Source organism: Canis lupus, chromosome 8 (assembly GCF_048164855.1).
Source record: "Canis lupus baileyi chromosome 8, mCanLup2.hap1, whole genome shotgun sequence".
In the NCBI taxonomy this organism is placed as follows: Eukaryota; Metazoa; Chordata; class Mammalia; order Carnivora; family Canidae; genus Canis; species Canis lupus.
Window position 1 is genome coordinate 14,338,270 of NC_132845.1, and position 27,955 is coordinate 14,366,224.

Genomic DNA, 27,955 nt, shown 5'->3' on the forward strand with positions numbered 1-27,955 from the left:
TTGTAGAAATCCATGGTCATGGAATGCATGGTTCCCTGTACTAAGATTTACTTTAAAATTTAGAAAAGAAAATCCTTTTCTGGCAAAGTGTATCATGGAAAACCCTGACAAATATATCCTGTTTTTAAAATCTGATGGCCTTTCTTTGATCATGCTACTGCTCAGTAGTGAAAAAAATTAAACATTAGCTGTTTCTTCCCTTGGAATATGGCATGATCTCAAGTTTTATATCATTTCTAATATTTTCAACTGTGAGGAAGTGGCCAGGCATCAAACTGAAGGTTGTGAGTAACTGCTTTGAAGAGCCAGCTTTGGTGAGGATATAAATGTGGTCATTTTGTTACAAGTAGTTTCATCGATGTCTTGTAAGATACTCAGTGATAATCTACCAGCCTGAGAAAATGGATGACAAAAATAAAACTGTTTTTAATATGACGAATTTAAATGGAACAGCCATATGGGGTGAAGGTAGGTAAGTAAGTGGTGGACGTATCGAGAAAGGGGAGACAGATGAGCTATACGGATCTAGCTGGGCTGATCGGTATTGGCATCTATGTACGAATGGGCAGGCGCTCAAGTTTTCTGGTAGTTCTGGGCAAGAACCTGGGCCTACATGTATCATCATCAATTAACAACATGAAGAAACATGCCATTGGGTCTGAAACCGAGATGACACGAGTTTGTCCAGGAGAATATTTGGATAACATCTGATGCTTTTTACACTTTGTCAGATTTCTTTATCATTAGTTGCAAACACCCCACTGGAAAATTGTTACAAAATTACTGGCAACTATACAAAGCCCAAGCTGGCAGAGATGTTGTGGTATCAGTTCCCGTCTAGTAAAGAAAATATCACCACTCAGCTATCTTAAATATCTTTTATCATCCCAAATATCTTAAACCAATATTCTTAGTTTTATTCAAAGCTACTTTTGTTATCTTACCTCTACTACCCTATCATCAAAAGTCCTTTGAAAAATTGTGATAGCCTACATACATAAGTCTACTGCTGTAGAAATCTCAAAAATGCAATGTCAGTAGTGATAATCATCTAAAGAAGTCAGTTTCATGGAACAGCTTTTGAGTATTTATTGCTCAGATGCATTCAAAAAATTCTTAAACATAATGTGGTAATGGCTCTAATACATCTGTAAACAGAATACCACTAAAAAATTTTATTGGCATGAAATACTATAATTATGGACGTGTAAAATTTTTAAATCTTAAAGCCTCTTAACATAATCATGTATATCTATGTACAAAACATACATAAATTTCACTTTATTTAAAACATATGAAAGAGGAAATTTCAAATCACACTAAACATAATAAATATAGAACTTGCTTTGTTAAAAATCTACAGTATACATTCAAGTAAAGGCTAAACTTTCAATGCCAACTATATATGAGACAAAATTAAACATTTACAATAATCAGTTTCCTAAAAGTGCTATTTTTAATACCTATAAGAGGAAACTCATTCTAGTGCTTCTGTTTCCATCCAAACATATACATTCCTTTATTCACAGAACCAGATGCTTCTGTTACTAAAAATACATATCCAAAGCTTTTATATCCTTTTTAATAGATTTAACATTTTAGCTCTTTGGGGGAGGAAAAGTCCAAACAAACAACTCAGACCATCTTAAATTATTAGAGATGATTGGCTTTATGACACACCCTGTTTCAACTTAGATGTGAAATCTGATGAACGTGTTAATGAAAACAATTCCAGTCCACACGTCTAAGGTAAGTCATCTTTTTCTACATGGGAGTTTGTGTAGGTCAAGGAGCATCCACTGTAGCACCCTTCCTGTGATCCAGGTCTTGATGCCATGCTCCATTTCTGATTTGTACCTTCTCTGCCGACCTGATTTGGTTTAGTTTCTTCAGGAGTTATATTCAGTACATTGATGGAACTGCAGGGAAGAGAAAGATCGATCTTCATCATCATCTCCTCCTTTTATACTTAAGTTCTGCCTCAATATCTATATTTGAATTGTTCCCTTGCCCTATGCTAAGTAAAATTTTTTGAGGACACACTGATTAGGAACAAAGTAAGTATTTCAAAATGGCCTAATTTATCACTTTTATCATATCTATCCACCTAGTTATCTGTTTACCCATCTACTTATTTACCTCTTTGGGCTATTCTGAAGCTCTCTGCCCAACCCAAGCCTGTCAGATACAGAACATGAGGGCTTGGAAAGCTTGTGTCTCCCCATGTTCCCATCTTCCTGCCACTATTTTATAATTCTTTACTGTTTTCTTCTTTGCACATCCATTTGTTCATGCATGCTTTCCTCTACGCAGCCATTCACCCACACAGCTATTTAATGAGAGCCTGCAAAAGCATTAAAGAGTCCAGGTTCTGAGCCAGAGATGGTTTAGGCTCATCCCAGCTGGACCTGCTCAGCTCACTATGTCACTGTACTTCAGCCTCCTCAGTTGTAAAACGGAAATAATAGTATCTCTCTCATAGGGTTGGGTGGAACTGAGTTAACACACATTAAGCATTTACACCAATGCTCAATTAATTGTAAGTGTGAGAGAGCAACAATCTTAGTGTCTGAACCCAGACACAGCTGCTACTCTTTAATGACACAATCTGGGAGGTATGCTCTGCCACCAGCCTCAAAACAAAAAAATCTGGGGCGTCTGGGTGGCTCAGTTGGTTAAGTGTCTGCCTTTGGCTCAGATCATGATCTCAGGGTCCTGGGATCGAGCCCTGTGTTGGGCTCCCTGCTCAATGGGGAGTCTGCTTCTCCTTTTCCCTCGGCACGCCACCCCCTCATGCTTGCTCTCTCTCTCTCAAATAAATATAATCTTAAAAAAATCTGGTTAAATGATTACTTTCAAATCTAAGTAAACAAATGATACATTTTTATCTACTAAATATCTTATATAGTTTTTTTTTTTCTCACAAATGTACATTTCCCCCCCTAAATGTGCATTTTCTGTGACTCTGGTTTACTAACTCAACCTCAAGGTGGCAATCTTAAAAAAAAATCAAGTGGCTTTAATTCTGAAAACTGAAACCTGAAACAATTAAAAATTTTTACTTATGCTTATTTGCCAATACTTAAAAAAGGAATTTGCTTATTAATTCAGCCCTCAGAAACCCTGCCATCTCAGATGAGATGAGGTCAATGATCAACTAAATTCTCTCTGTAATTTCGTACCAAATTACTTTGGATTCCAGGCACAGCCTTTGTGTAAAATTCCATTCTACAGTGAAGGTACACTGAAGGTGTCGCTGTAGAAATTAGCTACATGGGCAGCCCAGGTGGCTCAGCGGTTTAGCCCAGGGTGTGGTCCTGGGGTCCTGGGATTGAGTCCCATGTCAGGTTCCCTGCACGACGCGCCTGCTTCTCCCTCTGCCTGTGTCTCTGCCTCTCTCTCTCTGTGTCTCTCATGAATAAATAAATAAAAATCTTAAAAAAAAAAAGAAATTAGCTACAAATATGCCCATTTGTTCTGCTATAATCTTATTACAAACCCAGATTCAAGGTGCTTCAGGAGCAAGGAGTCCAAATTTACCAAGTAACTTAAAATTCTGAGAACTATGTCAAGCTCCACACAGCTCTTCTCTCCTGGTAACTAGTAACACAACTCTTTTCTATGTTTCATCTTCAGAGGCCAGTGATCATGAGCATGAATAGCTCAATGAAGTTTCTTTATGCTCCAAAATTCTGTTTCTATGCCACTGATGTTTGGTGTAGCCCTCAGAATACGTGAAGGAGAAAGCACTTTTACTATCCATTTATGTTAGCATATGTTTTTATTTTTATAGTCTGCTACTGAAGGCTAATAATGGACCAAGTACTGTTTTAAGTGCTTTATATGTATCATCACTGAAACCTCAAAACATCCTGTGATGTAGGTACTAAGGGCTGGACATATCTTTATTAAGCACAAAGTAATGTCCAAAAGGAATATTATGTCAAATATTTCATAATGAAAAATAATTAGATTAAAAAGAATTGTAGGGACATAAAAATCAAGGCAACTGCTATGTTCTCTCTCAAATACAGAATGCACTGTTTGAAAATGGTGACTAGAATTGGGTTAAATAGATCGTTCTGATTGATCAAATTTGGGAGTTTAATAATGTTCTATATAAGAAAATACTCTGAGCTCACAGTATCTTTAGATTGTAAATTAAAACTTTCACTTCCCATACTCAACCCATTAATCAATCTGTTGGCTCTAACTGCAAAATATATTCCAAATCCAGTCATGTCTCCCTTCATGTCACGACCCCTGTCTAAACTACGATCATCTCATCTCAACTTCACCGAAGCCTAACCGCATCTCCTGGCTTATGACCCTGGCTCCAATAGTCTGTTTTCCATAAAACGGAACAGTCATCTTTTCGAAACAGATTTGGGGGTTTTTGTTTTGTTTTGTTTTTGTTTTTTTCCGAAACAGATTTGTTTTCTCTCTTGCTTACGTGTCTCCAAGGTGTTTCCTGGGTGTCCTTAGAACAATACCTGGCCTACAAATACAGACTAAAATACTTTACAAGTGACACATCTAGTGCACATGTGCGGGGGCAGCAGAGTGGGGTTATGGATGAACATACAACACAGTCATGAGTCAATAACTGCTGAAGCTGGATTATGGGTACAAAGAGCATCACGACCTTATTCTCTCTACATTTATATATATCTGAAGTTTTTAATCCTCATCTCCTCACCCAGGGCCTTAGAGGATGTGACCCCTGCCCACCTTCCAGCATCACCTCTCACCTCCTTGGTCCTGGCTTGCTACCACCACTGGCCTCCCACAAACACACCAGTGTCCCACCTTGGGGGTCCCTACGCCTGCCTACAGCATTCTTCCTCAAGCTCTTTTTTTGCTCCTCAATGTTTAGTGTCCTAATCCTTTTACAAATCAATAATATATACAGTGTCTTGTCTTTTATCAGCTTCTTATTTTTGTCTTGAAATTCATTTATTTAACAACTCTTGGTCCAAGGGCCAGTGGGCTTCTTCAACACTTAGGTCCACACAAGCCTCTCACTCCCAGAGGCTGAGTGTGCCAGAACCCCGATCCTGCTCCCTGGGGCTCCTGCCAAATTCTGAGGCCCCAGGCCAGGGGCTCCTACTTTGGTTAAGAAGAAAGATCACCATCACACTTTCCAGGGTGTCCCTTTGCCCTTTCCTATTCCTCTGTCACTAGGAATGTTCTCTGTACCTAGTTAATTCATCTTGGAATAGGCTCTGAGGTAAAATACTGGTATTATACCTTAGAAAATGATTTAACAACTTGAGACAGAGGAAAATACCAAAATGTATCAGTTCATAGAAATATATGGGTTTCCTGGGGTGCGAGCAACTCTTTTTTGACCCTGTCAGCCCTGGGCACAGATCTTTACCATCACGATGAGGATGTATTTCTCAGTTCTTTGCCCTTCAACACCAGTTAAATGGGCACGGCAAAAGAAAATTTAAAATATGTACAAAGATTGTGAAGGTAATATCCTTCTATTTAACAAAATTAAAGAATTCAAAATACTGAATGATTCCTGTAAATTAGACTATTTTAAATTGTATTTTGGATGTGACATGAAAGGAATAACACTCTATGATTCAGCTCCCAGAAGATAGGTACCAGATCTACCTGGTTCGCTACTATATTCCCAGCACCTAACATGTATCCTTATATAATGGACACCCAATAAATGTTTGTAGAATGAATGATCAATCCACTAAATTCCTCTCGAAAGCCACTGCTATTGCTAACACTGCAGACATGGCAACGTGCCCTTAGCAGGGTAACTTTAGCAGTGATACAGACACATGCAAAGATGACACAGAGACCAATACCTATGCTCAGATGCGCAGGACCGTGTCTGGCAAAAGTCCGAAGTAGAAGGAGAAGCAGGAAGAGACTTAGTAAGTTTAGAGGTGCAAACTGGAGTCCCGTTAGACACACTGTGAGGCTTCTTTTGCCGTGGCCTCGAGTGCACTGAGAGACTGTCCCGATCAGAACCTGTGGAAAGGAAAAAGAAAAAAGGCAGCTCATGTGGTGAGGTAGCAAAGTGGAGGATGTTAACTATGGTGATCATCTGCAGGGGAGTGAGGTCTGAGACAGAACAAGTTAATGGGGGGGGGGGGGGCACTCCAGCCTGTCACTCTAGTCTAGTTCGTCTTGCCCTCTCTTGTGCACAATCCATAAACATCTAAGGACCAGTTTTAAAAATGTTTGGTGATCTCCAAAGTTTTATATTAAAAATTTACAATATTTTATTAACATGCGTTTTCAGATGAAAGGGTTAATGAGGTACTCACTTCCTGAGAAGGCACTGAAAAGTTTCATATTTTCTGAGTTCTGGTGGTCAAAGGTAGTCATGTTTAAAAACTGTTGCTTTAACCAACTGGCTCTTTCTTCTTCAAACGCCTTTCTCTATCATAACAAGCAAACCAAAGACATATTGATCAATATTTCAACATTCACATTGTTGGCATTTCCCACAATTCCTGTAGCTGTTGGTGTTTGCTTTCTGGCTATCATACAGATTTTGTAAGTCAAATAAATTAACCTAGAAAACTAAGAAAATTTTCACTTAAAAATATATTTAAAAAAGTAAAAATTCACCCATTTCACTTAATAAACCAACTAATCACTATTTTCATACCTGTTTTGAGTAAACTCAAATGGACAATGTAAAAAAACCAGCATATTAGCGTAACTCCTGAACATACAGATTATAAATATAGAATTACAAACAACAGAAAAATACCCACTGCAAATTGCAATCACTTGAGAAAAAGGAGCTGTGACTTCACCAGGCATCATTCTCAGCCTCTAACCACCTACCAGAGCAAGCAGCCATCACCACTAAACCACAAGGGGGCACATGTCAGACCTTCTCCTTGCCAACAGCTGAGGATCCTAAATTCTCCCTCACTCCTCAGGTCTCTCATGCTTCCTTCCCATCCTTCACTGGCCCCACTGGGCCCAGTGACCAGAGGCAGATGGATTCTCCTGCAGAGAGCTGGGAATGGTACACAAAGTAGCCAGAGTATCTCTTAGAACAGGAGGGAGACAGGGACCCAGAACCAGGCAGGAAAAAAAGCTGGTACAAACTGTTTTTGGTTTCTAAGAAAGTCAGCTATTGATAAGATAGATTTTCACAGCTGTGGAGGACATCTATGTTAGCTACTTAAATAAAATATAGTCTTTCACTCCTAGAAACTAATACAAAATCCCACATTATCAGACATTTGAAGAAAACTAAGAACATGAAAGAAAAATGGCCAAGACAAAGAAACCTTTTTTAAATTTTTTTTTTATTTTTAAAGATTTATTTATTTATTTACTCATGATAGAGAGAAAGAGAAAGAGAGAGAGAGGCAGAGACATACGCAGAGGGAGAAGCAGGCTCCATGCCGGGAGCCCGACGTGGGTCTCGATCCCGGGACTCCAGGATCGCACCCTGGGCCAAAGGCAGGCGCCAAACTGTTGAGCCACCCAGGGATCCCCCCATGAGACCTTTTAAAAAGAATTCTAACAGAGATTTATGAATATCTGTAAAATAATATAGTGCTATACAAAGTAAAGCAAAAACTGAGGACAGGAGAGAACTTAAAAGATAAATCTAAAATAAAAACTCAGTGGATGAAGTGAAGAGTTAAAATTGGCCCTGCTGAATACCAGGGTGGAGATGCACAAGAAAAAGGCGAGAGAATATCCCTGAATTCAGAACATAAAGTCCATCTATAGATACAGTTAGAAGGCCAATCACTTGTCTAATAAAAGCATTCCAGAATGCAGAAGTCAAAGAAGGAAAAATATAGAATAAAGAAAATATCCCTAAGTCGAAGAAATTCAGTGTCTTGAGGATGAAAGGAGCTATACCTAGATATACCCTGGTAAAATTTCAGAATTTTAAGAATACAAAAAAAAAAAAAAGGACAGAAGGAAAAAACACAACACAGGATATCCACAAAGTACTCTATGTACATTACATAATAATCAGGCTTCTCATCAGCAAAATCAAACAGTAGATGAAATGGAATAACTCAAAGTTTTGAAGGAAAATGTTGGAAACTAAATTCTACATCCAGCCAAATCACATGGATATATTTTTGGATATTCTAGAATTCAGAATATTTTTCACTCACACAATACTTATGAAAAGAATTACTCAAGAAGGTAATATAGTAAATTGAAAAAGGAACCCAGGAAAGAAGATAACATGAGATATAAGCTGAATGTGATCCAGGAAATCATAAAAGCTACAAAGAACGTCAGAGGAGGTGCTCACTACACGGGGATATATGAAGGGTTCTCTTCCAGGAGGCAGAGTCATATAACGTGGAATATTTTCTATGCGGCCAAACCTATTGCTAGGTTAGAGAATGAATAACATTTACAGAATCATGACGTTATCAGTGCTCTTTCAATTATGAAGTCTCAACTTTGGACAAAGGACTTACACCTGGATTACACATTCCAGGATCACACTTGAGGATGAAAAAGCAAAGCACAGACAGAAACTGGGAAGTTAGAGGGGCAAGAGAAGTGAGACAAGGGGATATACGAGAAGGTCTTCATCTTTCATGGCAGGGATAAACATGCTGTCCCAAGGTGAATAGGAAATGGAAGCACTGCACTGAATATACTGTTTAAAGTCAAAAAAAAAAAAAAAAAAAAAAAAAAAAGAAAGAAAAAAAAAAAGGGACGCCTGGGTGGCTTAGCGGGTTGAATGTCTGCCTTTGGCTTAGGACATGATCCCAGATTCCTGGAATCGAGTCCCAAATCAGGCTCCTTGCATGGAGCCTGCTGCTCCTCCCTCTGCCTGTGTCTCTGCCTCTCTCTCTGTGTCTCTCATGAATAAATAAAATCTTTAAAAAAAATAAGTAAAAAAGAAAAAGTCAGCCAGAGGAAACCATCTATAAAAAATTACTTTAAAAAAACAAAAAAAAAAAAAAACAAAAAAATAAAATAAAATAAAATAAAATAAAATAAAAATAAAAAATAAAAAAAATAAAAAGGATTATGAGGGATCCCTGGGTGGCGCACTGGTTTGGCGCCTGCCTTTGGCCCAGGGCACGATCCTGGAGACCCAGGATCGAATCCCACGTCGGGCTACCGGTGCATGGAGCCTGCTTCTCCCTCTGCCTGTGTCTCTGCCTCTCTCTCTCCCTCTCTCTGTGACTATCATAAATAAATAAAAATTAAAAAAAAAAGGATTATGAATAAGTCATATGTACAGATGAGGGACAGTGTACAGGGGAGGAATGAAAGGACACTGAATTCCATCTCTTTCACAGCAGGGGGATCAACAGAAACGCTGAAGTACATCAAAGTTAAAATGGTACTTCCCGGAAGAATCACAAACTTAGTGATTACCTCTGAGGAATGACACTAGTGAAAATGGGTGATATTTTCTCACCTTGTGGCTTTTTGTAAGAGTTTTTATTTTTTAAACCACATTCACACATTACTTCTATGAGTTTTGAAAGGGAAATACGTAGGTTAAGACACAGGTAAGTGAAAAAGCGAGCCATCCAAGGTGTCTGCATATCCCTGGGTAAGAGCAGGGAGGGGGAGCTTCTGTACCATACCCTCCCCTCCCCCTTTCTGAACCACAAACATGCTCTGCTTGCACCATCTTCTGATGCTGCACCTACTGACAGCGGGCGGGGGATGACAGATGTCCAGAGAGGTCTCCTGCAGGAAGCGAAGCCTTACCAGGAGAAAGCCAATCCAAAGGGACAATCATGGATGCTTACAATTTTTTTTTTTTTTTTTTTTTTGCTTACAATTTTTTAAAGAAATAAGTTTCAATTCCCAAATCCGGTAGAGGCAAAACAACATCCTCCTAAAGTAGTCCAGGTGCTTACAATCCCTTCCAGCTGGTGTTATTATAAGCTCCCTGATACAATGCTCGAGGAAACAAACCGAAGAGAGATGACACAATGAGAGGCAGAGCTGGAGGCCTTCTGCTGGCCTCTGCAGGACTTTCAAAAGCCCCTCCAGGAAAGCCCAACAGTTTAAAATACCTCCAATCCTAGGCGAATGGCTGCTTCTGTAAAGCTTCGTCTTTCCTTCTCGAAATTCTTTTTTTGCTCTTTAAACAGGGACCATTCTTCCTTGAGACGCTCCTTCTCCTCCAGCAAGTAACAGTCTCGCAGCAAGGACGTGGTGTCATCATCGCATGCTGTGGCGAGCTGCTGCTATTAAATTTTAAAACATAGTATAAGTTCCAGGGGGTCCCCGCAACACTCCCAGTTAAAAGTAAAGCAAGGGGAGCTGAGACTTCAGGGGAAGGGCAGAAATCATGGAAGAGCAGGAAGTCAAGTGAGGCTTCTCACTGTCCAGCCGGGGGAGCCCCACCTGTTAGTAAGCAAACAGCTGAGTGCTGGGTAGACCCTCTGAGCCACGGGAATACAAATCCAGCATGGGACTCAGTAAGATCCTGGCCATTCACATGGGGAAACAGTTTTAAGAGCAACTCACATTTACCTGTAAAAGCTGCTGCTGAGTTTTAATCATTTCTTTACACTGCTGAATTTCTAACTCGAGTTTTTCAGTTTCTTGTTCGTGGTCTTGTCGTGAGATTACGTCTTCATCAGTAAAACCTTCCAGGTGTACCTTTGAAACTAACGTAAAGCCAAGTAATTTGACATAGGTTTCTCACCACTTGGTTTACGGTGCTTTTTGAATTATATTTAAAAATCAAGGCTCTCAGAATTTTTCATTCTGGAATCTCATAGGTTTTCTAAAAGGTACTTATTTCCTCTGTCCTTTAAATATCTCATAAGCTGTAATAATACAACTAAATTTATAGTATTTTAGCACTATGAAAATTTTAAAAAGCAAAGCAACTTATTATGAGGGATTCACAACAACTACAAATCTGTACTATTTTTGGACTAAAATGATATCCTTTACTAATAGTTCTACTATGAACATTTATAATCCATATTTATCCAAGTCTATGTCCTAAGAATGGACAACTTATATTGAGAGAAGAGAAAAATAATTAACAAATCTATAAACTACTTTTGACACTTCTTCAAAGATCAATGCAGTGCTACAAATCATGCTCGCTGGTACTAAATTTGACAAATAGGAAGTCCAAACATACTTGCTGCTTACTAATAGATGGTGATTGAAATCAATAAAATCTCATGTAAATTCATTGTGGTACAAAATTTTGCTGATTACTCTTTACTACTGAAGACAATTGACAGTGATTTTGTGACTTTTGACATTTAGAATAAATTTTCTTTCAACAGACTTATTTACTGAGCAGAAATCTTTATTTTCTTGACTTAAAAGCATGCAAACTTTAACAAACACCAAAAATTAAGAATCTATTCATCAATGTAGATCTCTGCTATCTACAGTAACAGAGAATGGTGTCTAAACACCATTAACACTAATACATGTTAAATGAAAAGAGCAGTGTAGAAAAATATGTAATATTCAATTTTTGTTTGTGTGTGTGTATATATGTACATACATAATAAATATATATATAAAAATTTTAAGTTTGAGAAAGACAGTGTGCATGCATGAGCAGGGGGAGGGGTTGAGGGAGAGGAACAGAGAGAGCAGCTCAAGCAAACTCCATGCTGAGCTCAGAGCCTCACACAGTGCTTGATCCTGACCCTGAGATCATGACCTGAGCCGAAACTAAGAGTCAGACGCTTAACTGACTGAGCCACCCAGGCATGCCAGGTTTTTATATATTTTAAAATAAGTATTTTGTGGGTACCTAGGTGGCTCAGTCAGATAAGCATCTGCCTTTGGCTCAGGTCATGATCTCAGGGTCCTGGGATCGAGCCTGTGTTGGACTCCCTGCTTTGAGGGGAGTCTGCTTCTCCCTCTCCCTGCTGTTCCCCTTGCTTGTGCTGTCAAATGAATAAATCTTAAAAAAAAGAATCTTGTAAATGCCTACAGAAAAATCTAGGAAGACAAGCACCAAACTGTTAAGTGTCATGGATAGGAAACAGAAACCTGAATATTCTACTTCATATACTTCCTAATTGATACTTTATATTTAACATCTATTATTTTGAAAATAAGTTAAAAATAAATTAGCAACCTAGGAGTATACAAATATCTTGGAATAATAAGTGACAAGTTCATATTTATACCTATCACAATTAACAAATCTTAATTTCTAGATTGGTAAGAGACTTGCTTCACTTTATTCAAATACATACTGTACTCAGAAGAGATGGAGATACGTAGTGTCCTCTTTTCAGAGAGAGATTCACTCTGAGGACAAAGTATTTCTCGATGAGGTTCAAACCTCACCTCTAAAAGTAGACAGAAGCTTGATTATCAAACCACCCACCCAACTGAGCTCAAGTGCTTCAGGGTCTGAGCCCCTAACGTAGCGTTCCAAGTGACTGACACTAAGAGCGGAGTGTCACAACTCACTGGGCATGCACTGCGGTAGTAAGTTACCTTGGTTATCAAGTTTTTCTACATGACTTTTCAAAATTCTCCATTGTTTCCTGATGCTGTTGGTCAGCTGCTCTCTCACAGTCTCACAGGAAAGGTCCCACATACTCTCTCTACTCAGTTCCCCAGCATCTTCTTCAGCATCAGAGATAACCTACAAGCAAGAGAGATGAAAAGGAAAGACCAGTATCTTCAAATGGCTCTAGATACTCAGGCAGTACTAATCAAACCGATTATCAGAGATACCAAAATCATTTGTGCCATATCGTATGCATATATAACTGAAGACAAACTCTGCAACTCAAGTCTCTTCAAATATGAATTTGAATCCAAATATGATAGTGAAGAGTCCTGGAGCTGTGTGGGGAAGAGTTATTTGCTATTGCCCAGTGCTGTGTTAGAGCTCTCACAGGCTAACTCATCCTCAAATGTGGGAAAAGTGATGCTTCGAGAAGTAGACACACTGCCCCCTATCATGCACCCAAGAGGCAGAGCTGAGATCTGGAGTTAGATCAATTTATCTCCAATCTGAGGCTGCTTAAATAAATAAACCACTGAGGTTATCTACAAAGTAAAAGGAACTGTGAATCCTATTTTTCTCATATAATTTTGAAAAATAAAACTAGAGATTATTTTTCTTTTCACTTAAAACATGGGAAAATACTGTAAACCACTGATATAGGATCACCTAGAATCAAAACAAGATAAAGAACACAGGGAAACAGTACTAAAATACATTATGTCAAAATAATCTGTAGCTACATAAATATTATTATATTATCTTATATATATATAAATATATATATTTCATATATATATGCAGATATATCTGCATATATATCTGCATGTATATCACATATACACACACACACACACACACACACACACACACACACACATATATGATATCTGCATAATCTGCAAAGTCCTAAATTTGTTGTTAACATCCAGGAGAGTAGACAGAGATATATTTCCCTGACATGAAAATAAAATATCATGCATGGAAAGAAAAGGAGAAAGGTCAAAGATGAAGGAATGCTGATCAGACCGTTCCCATGGGCAGGTGCAGCAGGAATGAGAGGGGGACTCGGCTGGGAGAGCTGTATCACTGGCCCGGGTGAGCAATGGCTGCCAGAGTTCTTCTGGTGTGGGGGGTGGGAGTGGGGGGCAGGCTGGAGAAAGGCCCAGCACAGAGCTCACTGTGACTCTGGTTCTTGCCAGAAAATCCTCTGGAGCTACTTGCCAATAATTCTTCCAAGGAGCTACACCTCCTACGTGTTAAAGCATACCAGAGCACTGTAAAGATACTCTGAAACCACAACATGAAAATAAAAATTTAACTTGAATTTTTGGTATATGTTTGGCTATAATTAAACACAATGATAAATTAACGAAACCTGAAGGCTACATAAGCATTTTAAGGTTATATCTGATTCCTCCTACTATAAAGCTCCAAAAATCCTTAAAAGGAAGGATTGGATTACATCCTAAGAGGAAAAAAGATCTAGAAAAACAGGTACTTTAAAAACAAAAAATATACTGAAGCGATTATTGTTTCTCCACATGTAAAATCTGAATTATTAAGAATTATACAGGATACTATCGACTGGCTGTAGTGGCGAGGAGAGGGGGAATTTAAACATCTGAGAAAGGTAATCTTTTTTTTTTAAGATTTTATTTATTTATGAAACACACAGAGAGAGGCAGAAACACAGGCAGAGGGAGAAGCAGGCTCCATGCACGGAGTCCGACATGGGACTTGATCCCGGGTCTCCAGGATCAGGCCCTGGACTGAAGTCGGCGCTAAACCACTGAGCCACCCGGGCTGCCCGAGAAAGGTCTTCTTGATCTACACTATACTACTTGCTTTTGCTAAACAAAAGCAGGTAATGATGGTAAAGGTTGGGCCAAAAACTGAAGGAACCGCAGGAATAACAGACACTGTGCTTGGCCTTGGAGATATATTTGTGCAAGTTCACAACGAACAAAAAGTGACAGACTATGAGAAAAGGCTGAAGTCAAGCAGATCCCAAACTGGACAGTTTAAAAGAACATTAAGGTACATTTCTTTCTTTTTTTTTAAAAAAAAAAAAAAAAGGAAAAAGAGATAGAAGGTGGGGTAGGCTTATCAGTTAGACTGATCTGTGATACAAGGTAAATAATTCCATAATACAGGTTTAAAAAACAAGTTCTGATAACTTGCTGATAATTAGCATTTCCCATCAATGTTATTTTCAGATTTTAGTCACTTGGCTGAATCCAGAATCTAAACATGTAAAGCAGTAAAGTTAACAGAAGTTTTCACCATTACATGACTTGCTTTTTTCAGACCTCTGCACGGATTATTCCCTCTGTCACATGCTCCTAACCCCAGGAACAACTACCTATTCTCAAGAGCCAACTCAAATGTCATGTTCTCTGTGATGCCTTCCCTGATTGCCACACCTACTTTGCTCAACACCTTGTACCACCCCTATTATAGCTTTTAACATGTGTAACAATCACTTTTCCACATGCCCCATCTCCCCAAAGAGCTTCCTGAAGGATGCAATGGACTGAACGTTCATGTTCCCTCAAATTCACAGTGAAATGCTAATGCCTGAGGTGCGGGTAGTCAGAGGTGGGGCCTGTGGAAGTGATGAAGTCATGACAAGTAGAGCCCTCGTGAATGGGGTGAGTGCCTTGGTTGAGCTCTTCTCCCCTGTTATGTGAGGGTGAGGGGACAAGGAGTCAGCAGTGTGCAGTCAGGAAGACGTACTCTCACCAGATATTGACCCTACTGGCCCCCAGATTTTGAGCCTTCCAGCTCCAGAATTGTAAAAAATAAATTTCTGTTGTTCTTAATCACCCAGGCTGTGGTAGTTTGTTATAAGAGCCCCAATTGAGACAAAGAAAGAAGTCAAAATCCTTTTAGCTTTTTCTTTCCAGGGAGCAGAATGTAAGGGACATTCAGCAAATTTCTGGAAAGATTAGTAGGTTCCCAAAGTTAATGCTTCACTCTGAAAAGTAAAGCCGGCTCAAGTACAGAATACCTAAACTATTAAGAGGATACTCAGCACAATGGTTAGAAACATGAACTCTGGGGTGAGACAGACTTGGATTTAAATCCTAGTTCTGTCACGTGTGATACTGGGACTCATTAGACGAGTGTGCCCCAGTTTCCTCAGCTATAAAATGGGGATAATTATGACAGGAAAAGCATCAAATTAGAAGAGTGAAATGAGGCAATGCTCACAAAGTGTTTATCACAGTGTTTGGCACTAAGTCCTTCTAAAGTCATCTCCATCATTTCCCAAATTCTAGAAACAAACAGGAACATTTTGTTGTCGTCGTCCCAGTGACTGGAGCTGGTACAGTAGTGAGTGTCCTGTCCAAAACATCAAGAGTGTCCCCACTGGGAAGACCTATCTAATGTTTTAATTGTTCGACTTAGCAATCCGAAACTGTAGGAGAGAGGAAAGAGCCACTTACAGTTCCTGTACTATCATCTGCTCTTTCTCTAGGTTTCTGCTTTTGGGGAGAAAGAAGAGAAATCATTTCCTTTTTCATTTGCTGAAGAACCTTCTTAAGTTCAGCATTTTCCATTAGGATTTGTTTCTGACGATATTCATAATCATTCAAGAGAATTTTATACATTTCATCTTCATTCCTGAGAAAGAAACTGTCAGTATGAAAATGCAGTTACAGGAAGAAAAGTCTGATGAAATATATCAATTTAAATTGGACCTTACCTGGCCTCAGTTTTACCCGTCCTCCAGGAGCCTCTTTTTCCATCGGCTCTCCCCACATAATTTAAAACTTCCATAGCTAAAAATATGAACATGCAAAACAAAACCAATTCTTACCACACATTTGTTAAAGTGTATAAAACCCTAACACACTCTATCACACATAAATCAACCTGGTACAGATTAGGATTTTGGCTCAAACAGCCCACATTTCAGGTTCCAGTTCTCCATCACTGTTAAGCACTGAGATCTCGACACTGATTAAGCCTGTTTCTTTGTCAGTACAGAAGGAATAATGAAAGTATTTACCAAAGAGTTGTTGTGAAGGGTAAAAGAAGTTAAGACACTTAACAAAGTCTTGATAAATGTTATTTTGTTATCATTATTAATTTTATCATTGGGGTAATAAGCAAACTATGGCCTGTAGGCCAGCTGCCTGATTTTCTAAATAAAGTTTTGCTAGAACATTGCCACACCATTTGTTCATATTAGTTAGTTTTATACTACAAGTGTGGGGATGAATAGTTGTGATGAAAGACTACAGACTCCACAAACCTGAACATATTTACTATTAGAATCTCTACAGAAAAAGTTTGCCAAGCCCTGTGTTGTCATCATCATCAAAGGAATCAAGGCCCCTGACAGTACTAGAAGGAAATAAGAGGACAAGAAGTTACTGTAATTTTAGACTTGATAAAATCATTATGAAACTGTCACTTCCAATTAGGTTTGCACTAGAAAACAGCCAGGCCCCAATAAAATAAGGGCTCTGTTACCAGAGTTAAATCTTTAATAAATTTCTCTAATTAGGTGCTACATTTTATACTTACAGCATTTCATCCTTCTCTTTATTTAATTCATGAATGAATACGAGGTTAACCAATGAAGTTTAAATTTGATTATCCTAAGACTTTCAACCTTGTCTTAATTGCTTATTCCATTTTCATTTTTCAGTAATTTTAAAAATAAGATAGCTGACTAATCGCAAAAGCTCTGCTGTGCAGAATGGCAGTGATGCAGTCAGCACTGAGCTGCCTGCTGACAGCGGACACAGCCCACCATGTGACAGCTTGAGACATCTGCTCATCAGCTGTTGTGTCAGCCAAGCTCAGTTTCGGAAACCACAGTTTAGGGCATTACTGTACAATGTAGGTTAGAGGACAACCTATAGTCCACTTGGAAACCACTCTTTGATAAATAAATGCATAGATTTCCTGGGCTGCATCTTACCAGGCCAGCAAAACTGTATCTGCAGAGCTTTACTCTTGTGTACGTGTGTTTTTACTTTTTCATCTATGTGATTTACCTGAAGGTATGCATATACTTGGATGAAGTTGCAAATTGCTTTTCAAAAGACTCTTAAGCACAAGCATAAGCATTAACATTCACAGTTCATCCTTTAGACTAGGTGCTTCAAAAATGCACAGCTACATTTCTTTAAAGGAACAGATGTAAATAATTTGGCCTGATGAATAATTTTATGAAGTTAATTCCAAAATCACACTTTTTTTTGATACTCAGAAACTCATCTTGATTTTTCTTATTATCAGTTTTTTTCTGAGGAGGATTAGAATATCCTCTGGCTTGGGTTTTCCTCTATGGAACTACAACTACCATATTAAAAAAGATACATATAATGCTTATATGCAACAAAGGAAACAGCAAAATTATTATTTTTCACTAATAAGTTGCCTCAATTTCTAGTTTATATGGATATATACTGGCTATAAACAATTGCATGAAGCATAAAAATTATACTTCATGAGCTACTGTGCTCTATTGTTCACATTTATTTCTTAGCATATTAGCTTATTTACTTTCCTCTATCTTAACCAGTTGTTTCTTACCTATTTTTTTATCCTTCTTGTTCATAACAAGCTGATGTAGACGTTCCTTTAATTTATTATATTCACGTTCTTTTCTCTTCATATCATGATTATATTGAGTAGCTCGACTTGCAATGATATTTTGTAATTTTTGTACCTGAAAATAGCATTTCCATTGAATGAGTCCCTTTATGATTGATAACCCCAGCTAAAATTTGTAAAGTAAAGAAGTTCTAGCATCCACCTCCTCATAAAATAATTTTAGGATTATGCTTCTCAATGACCACTGGACATCACTTTTTAAAGTATCACTAAGTGATTCACATAAAGTTTTTGTTTTTTAATTCTTAAATTTCCAGAGCTACTAACATCCCAAATTATCTTTTTCTTCCCCTTTTACCCTATATATAGACTCTGCTCCTTTAGAAACCAGAAACTCTTACAGAAGTATTAAAGTGATTAAAACTTCATCTGGGACAAGAATTAATCTGATCATTTGTAGTGACTTCCTTATACTACTGACTTGAATCGCTTTATACCTTATTAATCTGTGACAAATTAACCACAGCACATCCCAGCACATAAACAGGTTTGTTTTTATCTGACCATAAATAGTTCTCAAATTAGAGTAGGTCCAAAGAGCAGAACCTGGTAATAATATTTGCTGAGTGCCTACTATATGCCAGGCCCTACTACTGTTCGAGGTTTTTATCTACTGTGGCTTCTCAGGCAGGCCTTGATTGGACGTGTGTTGTATTCTATACAAACATTTTTAATACTGCTAGAGATGATCATGTGTAACTTAATCCTTACTAAAAATTAACCATATTCTAAACACTGAAGTGGAACCAGCAGGTCAAGTCAAAATTTTCTGTGAAATAACTCAAGGAAATGTGTAAGTGACATTGCAGTTTAATTAAAGTATTTCATTATCCACTAACTACATTACTAAATAGTCAAAATATGACAAAACAAATCTGGCTAAACCACTATAAAGTCATTAAAGAAATGCACTCCATCCCTAAAGTCCTTAATTATAGTTAAAAAAATTTATATAAAATACTGAAAATATATACTGTATTTTTATAGTTATCAGATGGTCAGGGATCAAACTGCAGAACACTGAGAACAAAATGTTTCTTATGTAATTTAAAAAAATAATAATTTCAAATGTATTAAATCTATAGATCCAAATACTAAGTAAACACTTGAACTGAGACTAGAATTGATGTCTTTAACAATCAGAAATAGGATCTTTAAATGTGAATTGCTTTTTTTTTTTATTTTTATTTTTTTATTTTTTATTTTTAACTTTCTCAGTTTTATTTATTTTTTTAAATTTATTTATGATAGTCACACAGAGAGAGAGAGAGAGGCAGAGACACAGGCAGAGGGAGAAGCAGGCTCCATGCACCGGGAGCCCGACGTGGGATTCGATCCCGGGTCTCCAGGATCGCGCCCTGGGCCAAAGGCAGGCGCCAAACCGCTGCGCCACCCAGGGATCCCGCTTTTTTTTTTTAAAGACTTTATTTATTCATGATAGACAGAGAGAGACAGAGACACGGGCAGAGGGAGAAGTAGGCTCCATGCTCGGAGCCCGACGTGGGACTCGATCCCGGGACTCCAGGATCACGCCCTGTGCCAAATGCAGGCGCTGAACTGCTGAGCCACCCAGGGATCCCTGTTTTTTTTTTAAAGCAAGAACTCTTCTGTCCATTTAGTCAAGTAATTAATTGCTTAATTGGATGAGTGATGCCAATATTTAAGATAGAGAAAGAAGAGGGATCCCTGGGTGGCGCAGTGGTTTGGCACCTGCCTTTGGCCCAGGGCGCGATCCTGGAGACCCGGGATCGAATCCCACATCGGGCTCCCAGTGCATGGAGCCTGCTTCTCCCTCTGCCTGTGTCTCTGCCTCTCTCTTTCTCTCTCTCTCTCTCTCTCTCTCTCTGTGACTATCATAAATAAATAAAAAAAAAAAAAAAGAGAAGAGGCATGCCTGATATTAAGTATAGGTATGGCAGGAAATAAAAGATATGCAGTTAAAGCACCCTTGTGCCTGAGAAAAAAATGACAACGCATTTGAGTCCAGGACAGATGGTTGAGGACACTGGTTGTCACAAGCTATGGACCAATGTCCTAAACTCCATGATTTGGGGGGTGGGGAGGAGAGGGAGAGCACCTGACCTCGGTTAAATACGCTGCAATGCTGTATACAGAGGCCTACCACAGCAGTCTGACAAAGGATTGATTAATGTTCTTGTTTCAAAATGGGGCCTGGTCATGTCAAATTAAAAAAAATATATACCACTTAAACTCCATCTTCCGTAACTGACAACTTACCTCATCTTTTTCATTTTTCAGTAGCTGATGCAAATTCCGATTCTTGCACTGTAACTGTCTGTCTCTTTCCTGAAGCCCAATCATTTCTCTCCTGGAGGTTTCCAATTGTTCCTAAAACATCCATATGCAATTGTGACATAGGACTCAGAGCAAATGAATTCTTCAAAGATTAGTAAAAACAACATACACACATAAGGGTTAGCTAAAACTGGAGTTTAATGGCACACAAAACATTTACTTAAAACAATTATTATAAACCAAGACTATAAAGTTATAAATTTAAGTTTAAATATGTTAAATATTTTATTTAAATATTTTATTTTATTAAAATGCCAACATTTTTTATGTATATACAAAAGAGTTTCAAAGTGGATCCCCTGAAAGGCTCTTCACTTATTCCATTGATTCTGTCACTGGACACATTTAAAATTTCCTTTTAGGGCAGCCTTGGTGGCCCAGCGGTTTGGCGCCGCCTTTGGCCCAGGGCCTGATCCTAAGACCCGGGATCGAGTCCTGCGTCAGGTTCCCTGCAAAGAGCCTGCTTCTCTCCCTCTCCCTCTGCCTGTGTCTCTGCCTCTCTCTGTCATGAATAAATAAAATCTTTAATAAAAATAAAATAAAATTTCCTTTTAGTACTTTTTAACACTTCTATAGTATATTCTTCAAGAAAGTACCAAAATAGTATATTCTTCAAGAAAGTATATTCTTCAAGAAAGTACCAAAATCATATGGAGATAAGTCTAAAGAGTATATTCTTCAAGAAAGTACCAAAATCATATGGAGATAAGTCTAAAGAGGATGTGTGACCAAGTGGCAACCCTTCAGGTAAAAAGGGTGCAACCAAAGCACGACATTTGTTCTCCTTTGCAAATGGTAACCTCTCAAGATTTTTTTTCAAAAGAGGAATGGCAGGATTGCTGGAATGAGTATAGGAGAAGATGTTCATTTTGAATTCATTCCACACATTTCCTGAGGAAATGTGCCAAGTCTGCATGAGACCACTGGAATATTTTTAAAATCCTTTTATCTTTATAAAATATAAAAAGCCACTCAGGTTTTGGCATAAGTAGCCACAAATAACAACTTGCACAATCTCTGTAACAATGGACGTCAAGATGATTTAGGAATTTAGGAAATTTAGGAGTATACCTTGGATAACTCTACAGTTGTCAGAATTTTGGCACCCTCTTTTTCAGCGGGTTGAATACTTCCTGTCATGCCAGACTACTTGGAATGCCTGCACTTAAAGGCACTGGGCCAGTTGATATGTCCCATGTATGTCAAATCAGATGCACTTTGAGTGATTATCAACACTTCACTTGAACTCATCCTCATCCCTGCAAATCTGTATATCACTTATCTCATACCATCATCCTCTGTAAACTTCAGACACAGACCTGGTTGGTATCTTAAATTAATGACTTATTCCCCAAATTCAACTTTTCATAAAATTCTACCCATTTTACCTCCAAAGGTTGCTTCGATTTCACTTTTACCATCTCCACTGGCACTACCGTAGTTGAAGGCCAAAACCTGCTAAGGCCTGCTAACAGCTGTCCTTTCTACCATGCCTTCTGGGGCCCCTACCACCTCTGTCCCAAATACAAATCTACACCTTCCCCATAGTTTCTCCACCTTACTGCCAGGTTGATGTTTACACGATGCCCATGTCTTCCTTTCGCTTATATTCCTTGGTGCCTTTGGGTTTCTGCACGATGCCTCTCACATCCTTGGATGCCAGGGGCCCAGCCTCACCTCTATCACTCTTCATCATAATCATACACTTCAGTCCCTACAGTCTCTCATACCTCTGTGCTTTAAACAGGTTATACACCCTCTGCCTAGAATGTTTTCTCCAAACACTAGTAAATTTCTGTTTACTTCTCAAATCTGAGACCACGTGTTAACTCTGTGATGCCTCCCCTTACTTTCCACACCAAGGACAACTAATGAAGGAAATAGTTATGGTTCAATGTATCTCTTTCCACTAGATTATAATCTTCTTGAGAGCAGGGACTGAGGTTCACTCCTCTGTAAAACCCAGTGTGCCCAGCACACAAATAACAAATTGTGCTCAATGAACTGAATGAATCATATGCTAGATCTAGAGGCTCTTCAAGGACAGATCAGCAACTTTTGCCAATGAACACACATTTCTGTCCAGGGCAAAATATTCTGATTTTGGCCCAGGTCAAACCTGAATTAGATGATTTCCTGGAAAACATTCTATACTCTGGGCTGTCCTAATAAGCAACTACTCCTTAGAGGAAAGGCTAAACAGGCCTGGATTGCCAATATCATTGTGTGATCATTCACTAGCTATTTACACAATACTCAGCCAAGGTTACCCACATATAAAAAGTTTTAAGGCAGAATGATAGCCTTCAAGGGCTTACAACTCTGAGTCAGTCTAATTCATAAGACGTTCCATAGGTCTCTCTGATTAAGATTAAAGTATTATCCAAAGGGACACCTGGGTGGCTCAGTGGTTGAGCATCTGCCTTTGACTCAGGGCGTGGTCCTGAGATCAAGTCCCACATCAGGTTCCTCATAGGGAGCCTGCTTCTCCCTCTGCCTTTGTCTCTGCCTCTCTCTGTGTCTCTCATGAATAAATAAATAAAATCTAAAAAAAAAAAGTATTATCCACAACTCACAGCCTTTTTATAACCTCAGAGGCCACCACCTACCCCCTCCAGTCTCCGTCAGGAACAATCTCTATCCTTCAGGCACTGTATAAAAACCTAACAATATTAACAAGAAAACACTGTTACCACTTTGCTGTGCTTAGGAGACATGTGGTTAATTGAAATACAGGTTGACATGCAATTTCTACCTTAAGTTTTGCATAGCAGTTCTGCAGATGGTCCATATCACTTCCCAGTTTCAGATTCTGTGTTTCCACATTTTCCTGAGCTAGAAGGTTCTTCCGCTGAAGTACAAGTAGCTCATTCATACAATTTAAAACAGCAACTATATTTAATTCTCTCTTTGTGTCTTTACCTTTGGATTCTTCATATAATGAAGGAAAACCGAAAGTAGTCAATTCCTGGTAGAAGAAAATGTTTTCCTCAAAGTTGGTTACCAGATGACTTAGTATAGAAACAAAAGACAGAAATCTTTTCTCAGAAATAATGAAAACTATCCTGAGTCAAGAAATTATAAATATCCCAAAGGACAAAGAACTGAGAGAACTGGGCTCTTTTTAGTCTCTGTTCTACAACTGCCTGTATCCTGGGGAAGGAACTTAGGTCTCTGCATCAGTAAAATAAGGGAGAGATTCCCAGTGGAGAAGCCCCTAGGGTGAGGTGGAGGCCAATCTACTCCTGACAAAAAAATATCTACCATGTATCTAGACTAGATGATCACAGAGCTCTCTGCATATCTAGTATGTTCTAAGTCCCTGGCCAATATATAACAACATACGTGTGCTTAACAAGTATTTTCCTCATAACTTTGATATGTTCTATTATATAACATGATTTATGCAATTGCTTCTCACAAAATTTTTTTTACCTGATCAAGATACGAAATACTTTGTTCAATATTCTCTTCTGTGCAGAAGGCACTGAAAAAACTGTGCACATTTTTTGATAAAGGTATTGAAGAACATAGCACTTGCTGTGAGTATAAACTTGATGGAGACATCTTTGTTTCTGAGGTATATTGACAGATATTTTTGCTTTCTGGAAGAACAAAAAAGCATTTACTTAAATTTACAAAACATACGGAAAGCCCCCATCAGGAACAATCTCTATCTCCAGGCTATCTCCTGAACTATCTCCATTCCCAAAGATTTTGAATTATATAAATATTTTTAAGTATTTTCAAATTAAGACAGGCTGTTTTTCTATGAAAAATACATAAAGTTGACCCCTGAACAACACAGAGGTTAGGGGCAACGACTCATAAGCTGAAAAATCTGTGTATCACTTCTGACCCCCACAAAACTTTACTAATAGCTAGTGTTGAAAAGAAGCCTTGCCAATAACATAAATAGTTCATTAACACATATTTTGTATGTCACATGTATTACATACTGTATTCTTACAATAAAGCAAGCTAGGGAAAAATTAAAATCAGAAGGAAGAGAAAATACATTTACAGTATTGTACTATTGTTATCGAAAAAATGTATAAGTAGACCAACAAGGTTCAAACCCATGTTACTCAAGAGCCAACTGTACTTTTTTTTCAAAAAGATACAAATATAAGTGCCCTTAGTAGGCCTGTTAAGCTACAATATACTACCTTAATTTACAGTATGTCAGACATAAAAATAACAGACAAAAATAAAAGGAATAAATCACAGCAACGTATTGAAGTAGCCAATAAATTTATTTCAAATGCATAAACATTACTCTCAAAAACAGTAACAAACACATCATCCATCAAAGGCACTGAACCCCACTGATTATGGCACAATTCTTAGCTTTCCCAGATAAATTTTCTGAAGATAAAAATTAGATATTTTACAACCATTTGTCTCTCTAGTCACATCTTCAATATTTGTGGTAATTATTTTGTTCCATTTAAATGGAATGTTTAAATGTTCCATTTAAATTCCTTTATAAATACTGCTTTAGTTGAAATTTATTTTAGACCTAGTTACCTGAAGACAGATCTGGATCTGTAACAGTCATCCACTCTCCCATAGCAATCACCAGAGCCAGGGTACCTGAGGAACCAATTCAGCAGTGAAACATTTAGTCCAGCTGCTGTCACTCTTCTTAGGTAGGCATCTCCTTAAAAAGCAAATTGTAGAACAGTAACATTTAACTAAAAATATAAAATCAATGTGTAAAAAGAAGGATTTTACATTTTTTATTTCCATACACTCCCATATAGAACGTGGTACAGCTCAATAATAACCCTGTGTATGTATGTGTATGTGTGGGTCTGTTTAAGGATCAGGAGTAAAGGGTTACCAAGTTCTACCAAGGTATTACTTCTTCATATACAAAGTACATGGTACATGATTTGACTCACAATATAAATCTAAGGTACAGCATTGTACTAAGTAAAAACGACTTCTATATTATATCCTCTAAAATAAAGTACAAGGTATTTATACAGATAAAAAAATCTTGGCTAGCATTCTCAATTTTTCTTTTTACTAACTATATTAGCAAAAAAAAAAAAAAATACTATTCCCAATGTTAGCACAGATGTAGAAAAAATCATACTTCCATACAATGTTCTCCAGAAAGATCACATCAACTTAAACTACTACTAGCAATTTGGCGATATGTATCAAATTTTAAAAATGAAATACATTTCTATCTAGAAATACCACTTTAAATTTTTTATCCTAATAAAATAACAATTTGTGTTTGCTCTGGTAACACAGACGAAAATTGGAACAATACAGAGAAGATTAACATGGCCTCTGCACAAGGATGACATGCAAATTCATGAAGCATTCCATATTTTTGTATGGGGAATTTAGGACAGAAAACAGATGAACACATGGCGAAAAAAGAGAGGCAAACCATTAAACAGACTCTGAACTATAGAGAATAAACAGTTGCTGGAGGAAAGTGGGCAGGGGATGGGCTCAGTGGGTGATGGGCATTAAGGAGGGAACTGTTAGTGATGAATCCCTAAATTCTACAGCAGAAACTAATATTGCACCGTATATTAACTAACTGGAATTTAAATAAAAACTTGAAAAGAAAAAAAAATGATTTGTATAAAGATTCATCTACAAGTTGTTCTGGATAACATCAAAAAACTGGAAATAGCTTATACCCTCCACAGTAGGCGACTGGTTACATAAATGACACATTTATACAACAGAACACCTTTAAACACAAGTATGTAGAATTAGGGGGGTTACCAAATAGAAATGAATGAAGTGGACTATGTGTAAAAACCTTTCAAATAACCGTTTCACATAACATTTTCAGCCTACCATCCTGTTTCCACTTTTTTATAGGGAAAAATGGAATAAATAAATATTTCTCCATCACAAAAAAATTCAAATGAGATTATAAATGTCAATTGGGGATTTATTTCAAGGTCAGGGATAGAAGGAGTAGTAAAGACTGCAGGCAATCTGGAGAACGTGTGCCACCACTCTGGACAGCTGCTTCTGGGGTACAGTAAATTGTGGCCAAAAGAGAAAGCAGGTCCCAGGCTGCTCTTTCTTTCCATCTTTAAATGGATGTTGAAATTCTGGATTTTTTTTTAAATTTATTTATGATAGAGAGAGAGAGAGAGAGAGAGAGAGAGGCAGAGATATAGGCAGAGGGAGAAGCAGGCCCCATGCACCGGGAGCCCGATGTGGGATTCGATCCCGGGTCTCCAGGATCGCGCCCTGGGCCAAAGGCGGGCGCCAAACTGCTGCGCCACCCAGGGATCCCAAATTCTGGATTTTTATACGAAATCTCCCAACTTGTAAACGTTAAAAGCTACTTTAAGAGAAGGGGGCATGGCCGGAACGAGGATGTGAGAGAGCCTCTCTAGAGAGAGGGCTGCACCAGCCACCAAGCTGTCCACTTAAGATCCATGCTCTTGAATGCATGTAAGTTACACTCCTAACATTTTTTAATAAGCCAAATTAAATGTGTCTTTAGGCCAGATCTGGTCTGTGAATCAAGAGTTCACAACCCCTATTCTGAATATTTAAGATGGTGGAGAAATAGTCATAATGTGATACTGAAGTGAGATGAAAATTTTCATTCACCCAATAGGTTTTTAATTATGCTATTACGTGCCAGGCACACCCTTCTAGGCCCAGGGGAAGACCTGTTCTCAAGTTCACATTCTAGTAGGGGTGAAAATAGACAGCTAGGCAATAAATTAGCATAACAGAGAGTGATGAGAACTATAAAGAAAAAACAAAACACAGTAACATGAGAGAGTACTGGAGGGGGTTATCCAAATTCATCAAGGAAGGCTGCATCAAGATGCTGACATTTGAACTGAGACCTAAATGACAGTCAACCACAATATGATCAATGACCAGAGCGCAGCCCAGGTAGAGGAAACCGCAGGTTCAAAGATCCCAGATGGAAATGAACTTGGGAAGTATGAAAACCATAAAGAAGGCCAGTGTGGTACTCAAGGACAGATGGTAGGAAGCTGGATTTTCTCTAAGTTGCAATGAAAAGCTCCTGAAGGAGTTTAGGCAGAAAAGCCAACAGGATCTTCTTTAGGCTTTGAAAAAGATCACTTCAGCTACTCTGCCTTCTGAGTAGATTACAGCTGGGCAACAGTGGGAGGAGGCTGGAAGGTAGCAGGCCGCTGCAATAGTTCAGGCAAGACGACCAGTTTTATACTACAGCTCGAACAGCAGAAGGAGACACAGGTGCATAAATCAGGGATGTGTTCTGGAGATAGAACCTTCAGGACTTGAAGACAGAACAAAATATGGGCAAAAGAGAAGTCAAGGATGACTCCTAGGTCATAGAGCAGCATACAGCATATACTAACGCAAACAATGCTGTGTGCTGTATTACATGCACATATGTACAGGGGGCTACCCGGTCTGGCACGGGTTTTGCTATTTCTTTACTCATGTGCCTTGGTAAGAGCACCTTGAATTATTCTGCACGTCCCTCTGCCCTTATATGGGTGCCTTCAGCAACAGGATGGCAGAGTAAAGGTTGAGTCTGCACCAACGAAGACA

General features: G+C 38.4%; 1 protein-coding gene and 1 non-coding gene across 11 annotated transcripts in view; one reads left to right on the top strand and one right to left on the bottom strand.

Moving 5' to 3' along the window:
- Positions 1–1,064: 1,064 nt before the first annotated feature.
- Positions 1,065–27,955, bottom strand: part of SSX2IP (SSX family member 2 interacting protein) — a 120,084-nt gene continuing 93,193 nt past the window's right edge. For 5 of the 10 annotated variants that reach the window (XM_072834284.1, XM_072834286.1, XM_072834283.1 and 2 more), the window contains exons 2-14: positions 24,935–25,067; positions 23,840–24,009; positions 23,160–23,372; positions 20,327–20,437; positions 18,008–18,143; positions 16,164–16,239; positions 15,904–16,093; positions 12,436–12,586; positions 10,480–10,616; positions 10,017–10,190; positions 6,297–6,411; positions 5,832–5,997; positions 1,065–1,919 (exon numbers count right to left, since the gene is read on the bottom strand). In XM_072834284.1, the coding sequence (XP_072690385.1) occupies positions 1,745–1,919; positions 5,832–5,997; positions 6,297–6,411; positions 10,017–10,190; positions 10,480–10,616; positions 12,436–12,586; positions 15,904–16,093; positions 16,164–16,239; positions 18,008–18,143; positions 20,327–20,437; positions 23,160–23,372; positions 23,840–24,009; positions 24,935–24,977 (1,857 nt within the window). In that variant the 5' untranslated portion in view covers positions 24,978–25,067 and the 3' untranslated portion in view covers positions 1,065–1,744. Of the gene's footprint in view, positions 1,920–5,831; positions 5,998–6,296; positions 6,412–10,016; positions 10,191–10,479; positions 10,617–12,435; positions 12,587–15,903; positions 16,094–16,163; positions 16,240–18,007; positions 18,144–20,326; positions 20,438–23,159; positions 23,416–23,839; positions 24,010–24,934; positions 25,068–27,955 lie in introns of those variants that run through there. The other 5 variants (XM_072834288.1, XM_072834287.1, XM_072834290.1 and 2 more) reach the window with 5 other exon arrangements.
- LOC140639283 (U6 spliceosomal RNA) lies at positions 25,654–25,756 on the top strand. The gene has a single exon (XR_012036055.1). It is a non-coding gene; the product is annotated as a U6 spliceosomal RNA (small nuclear RNA).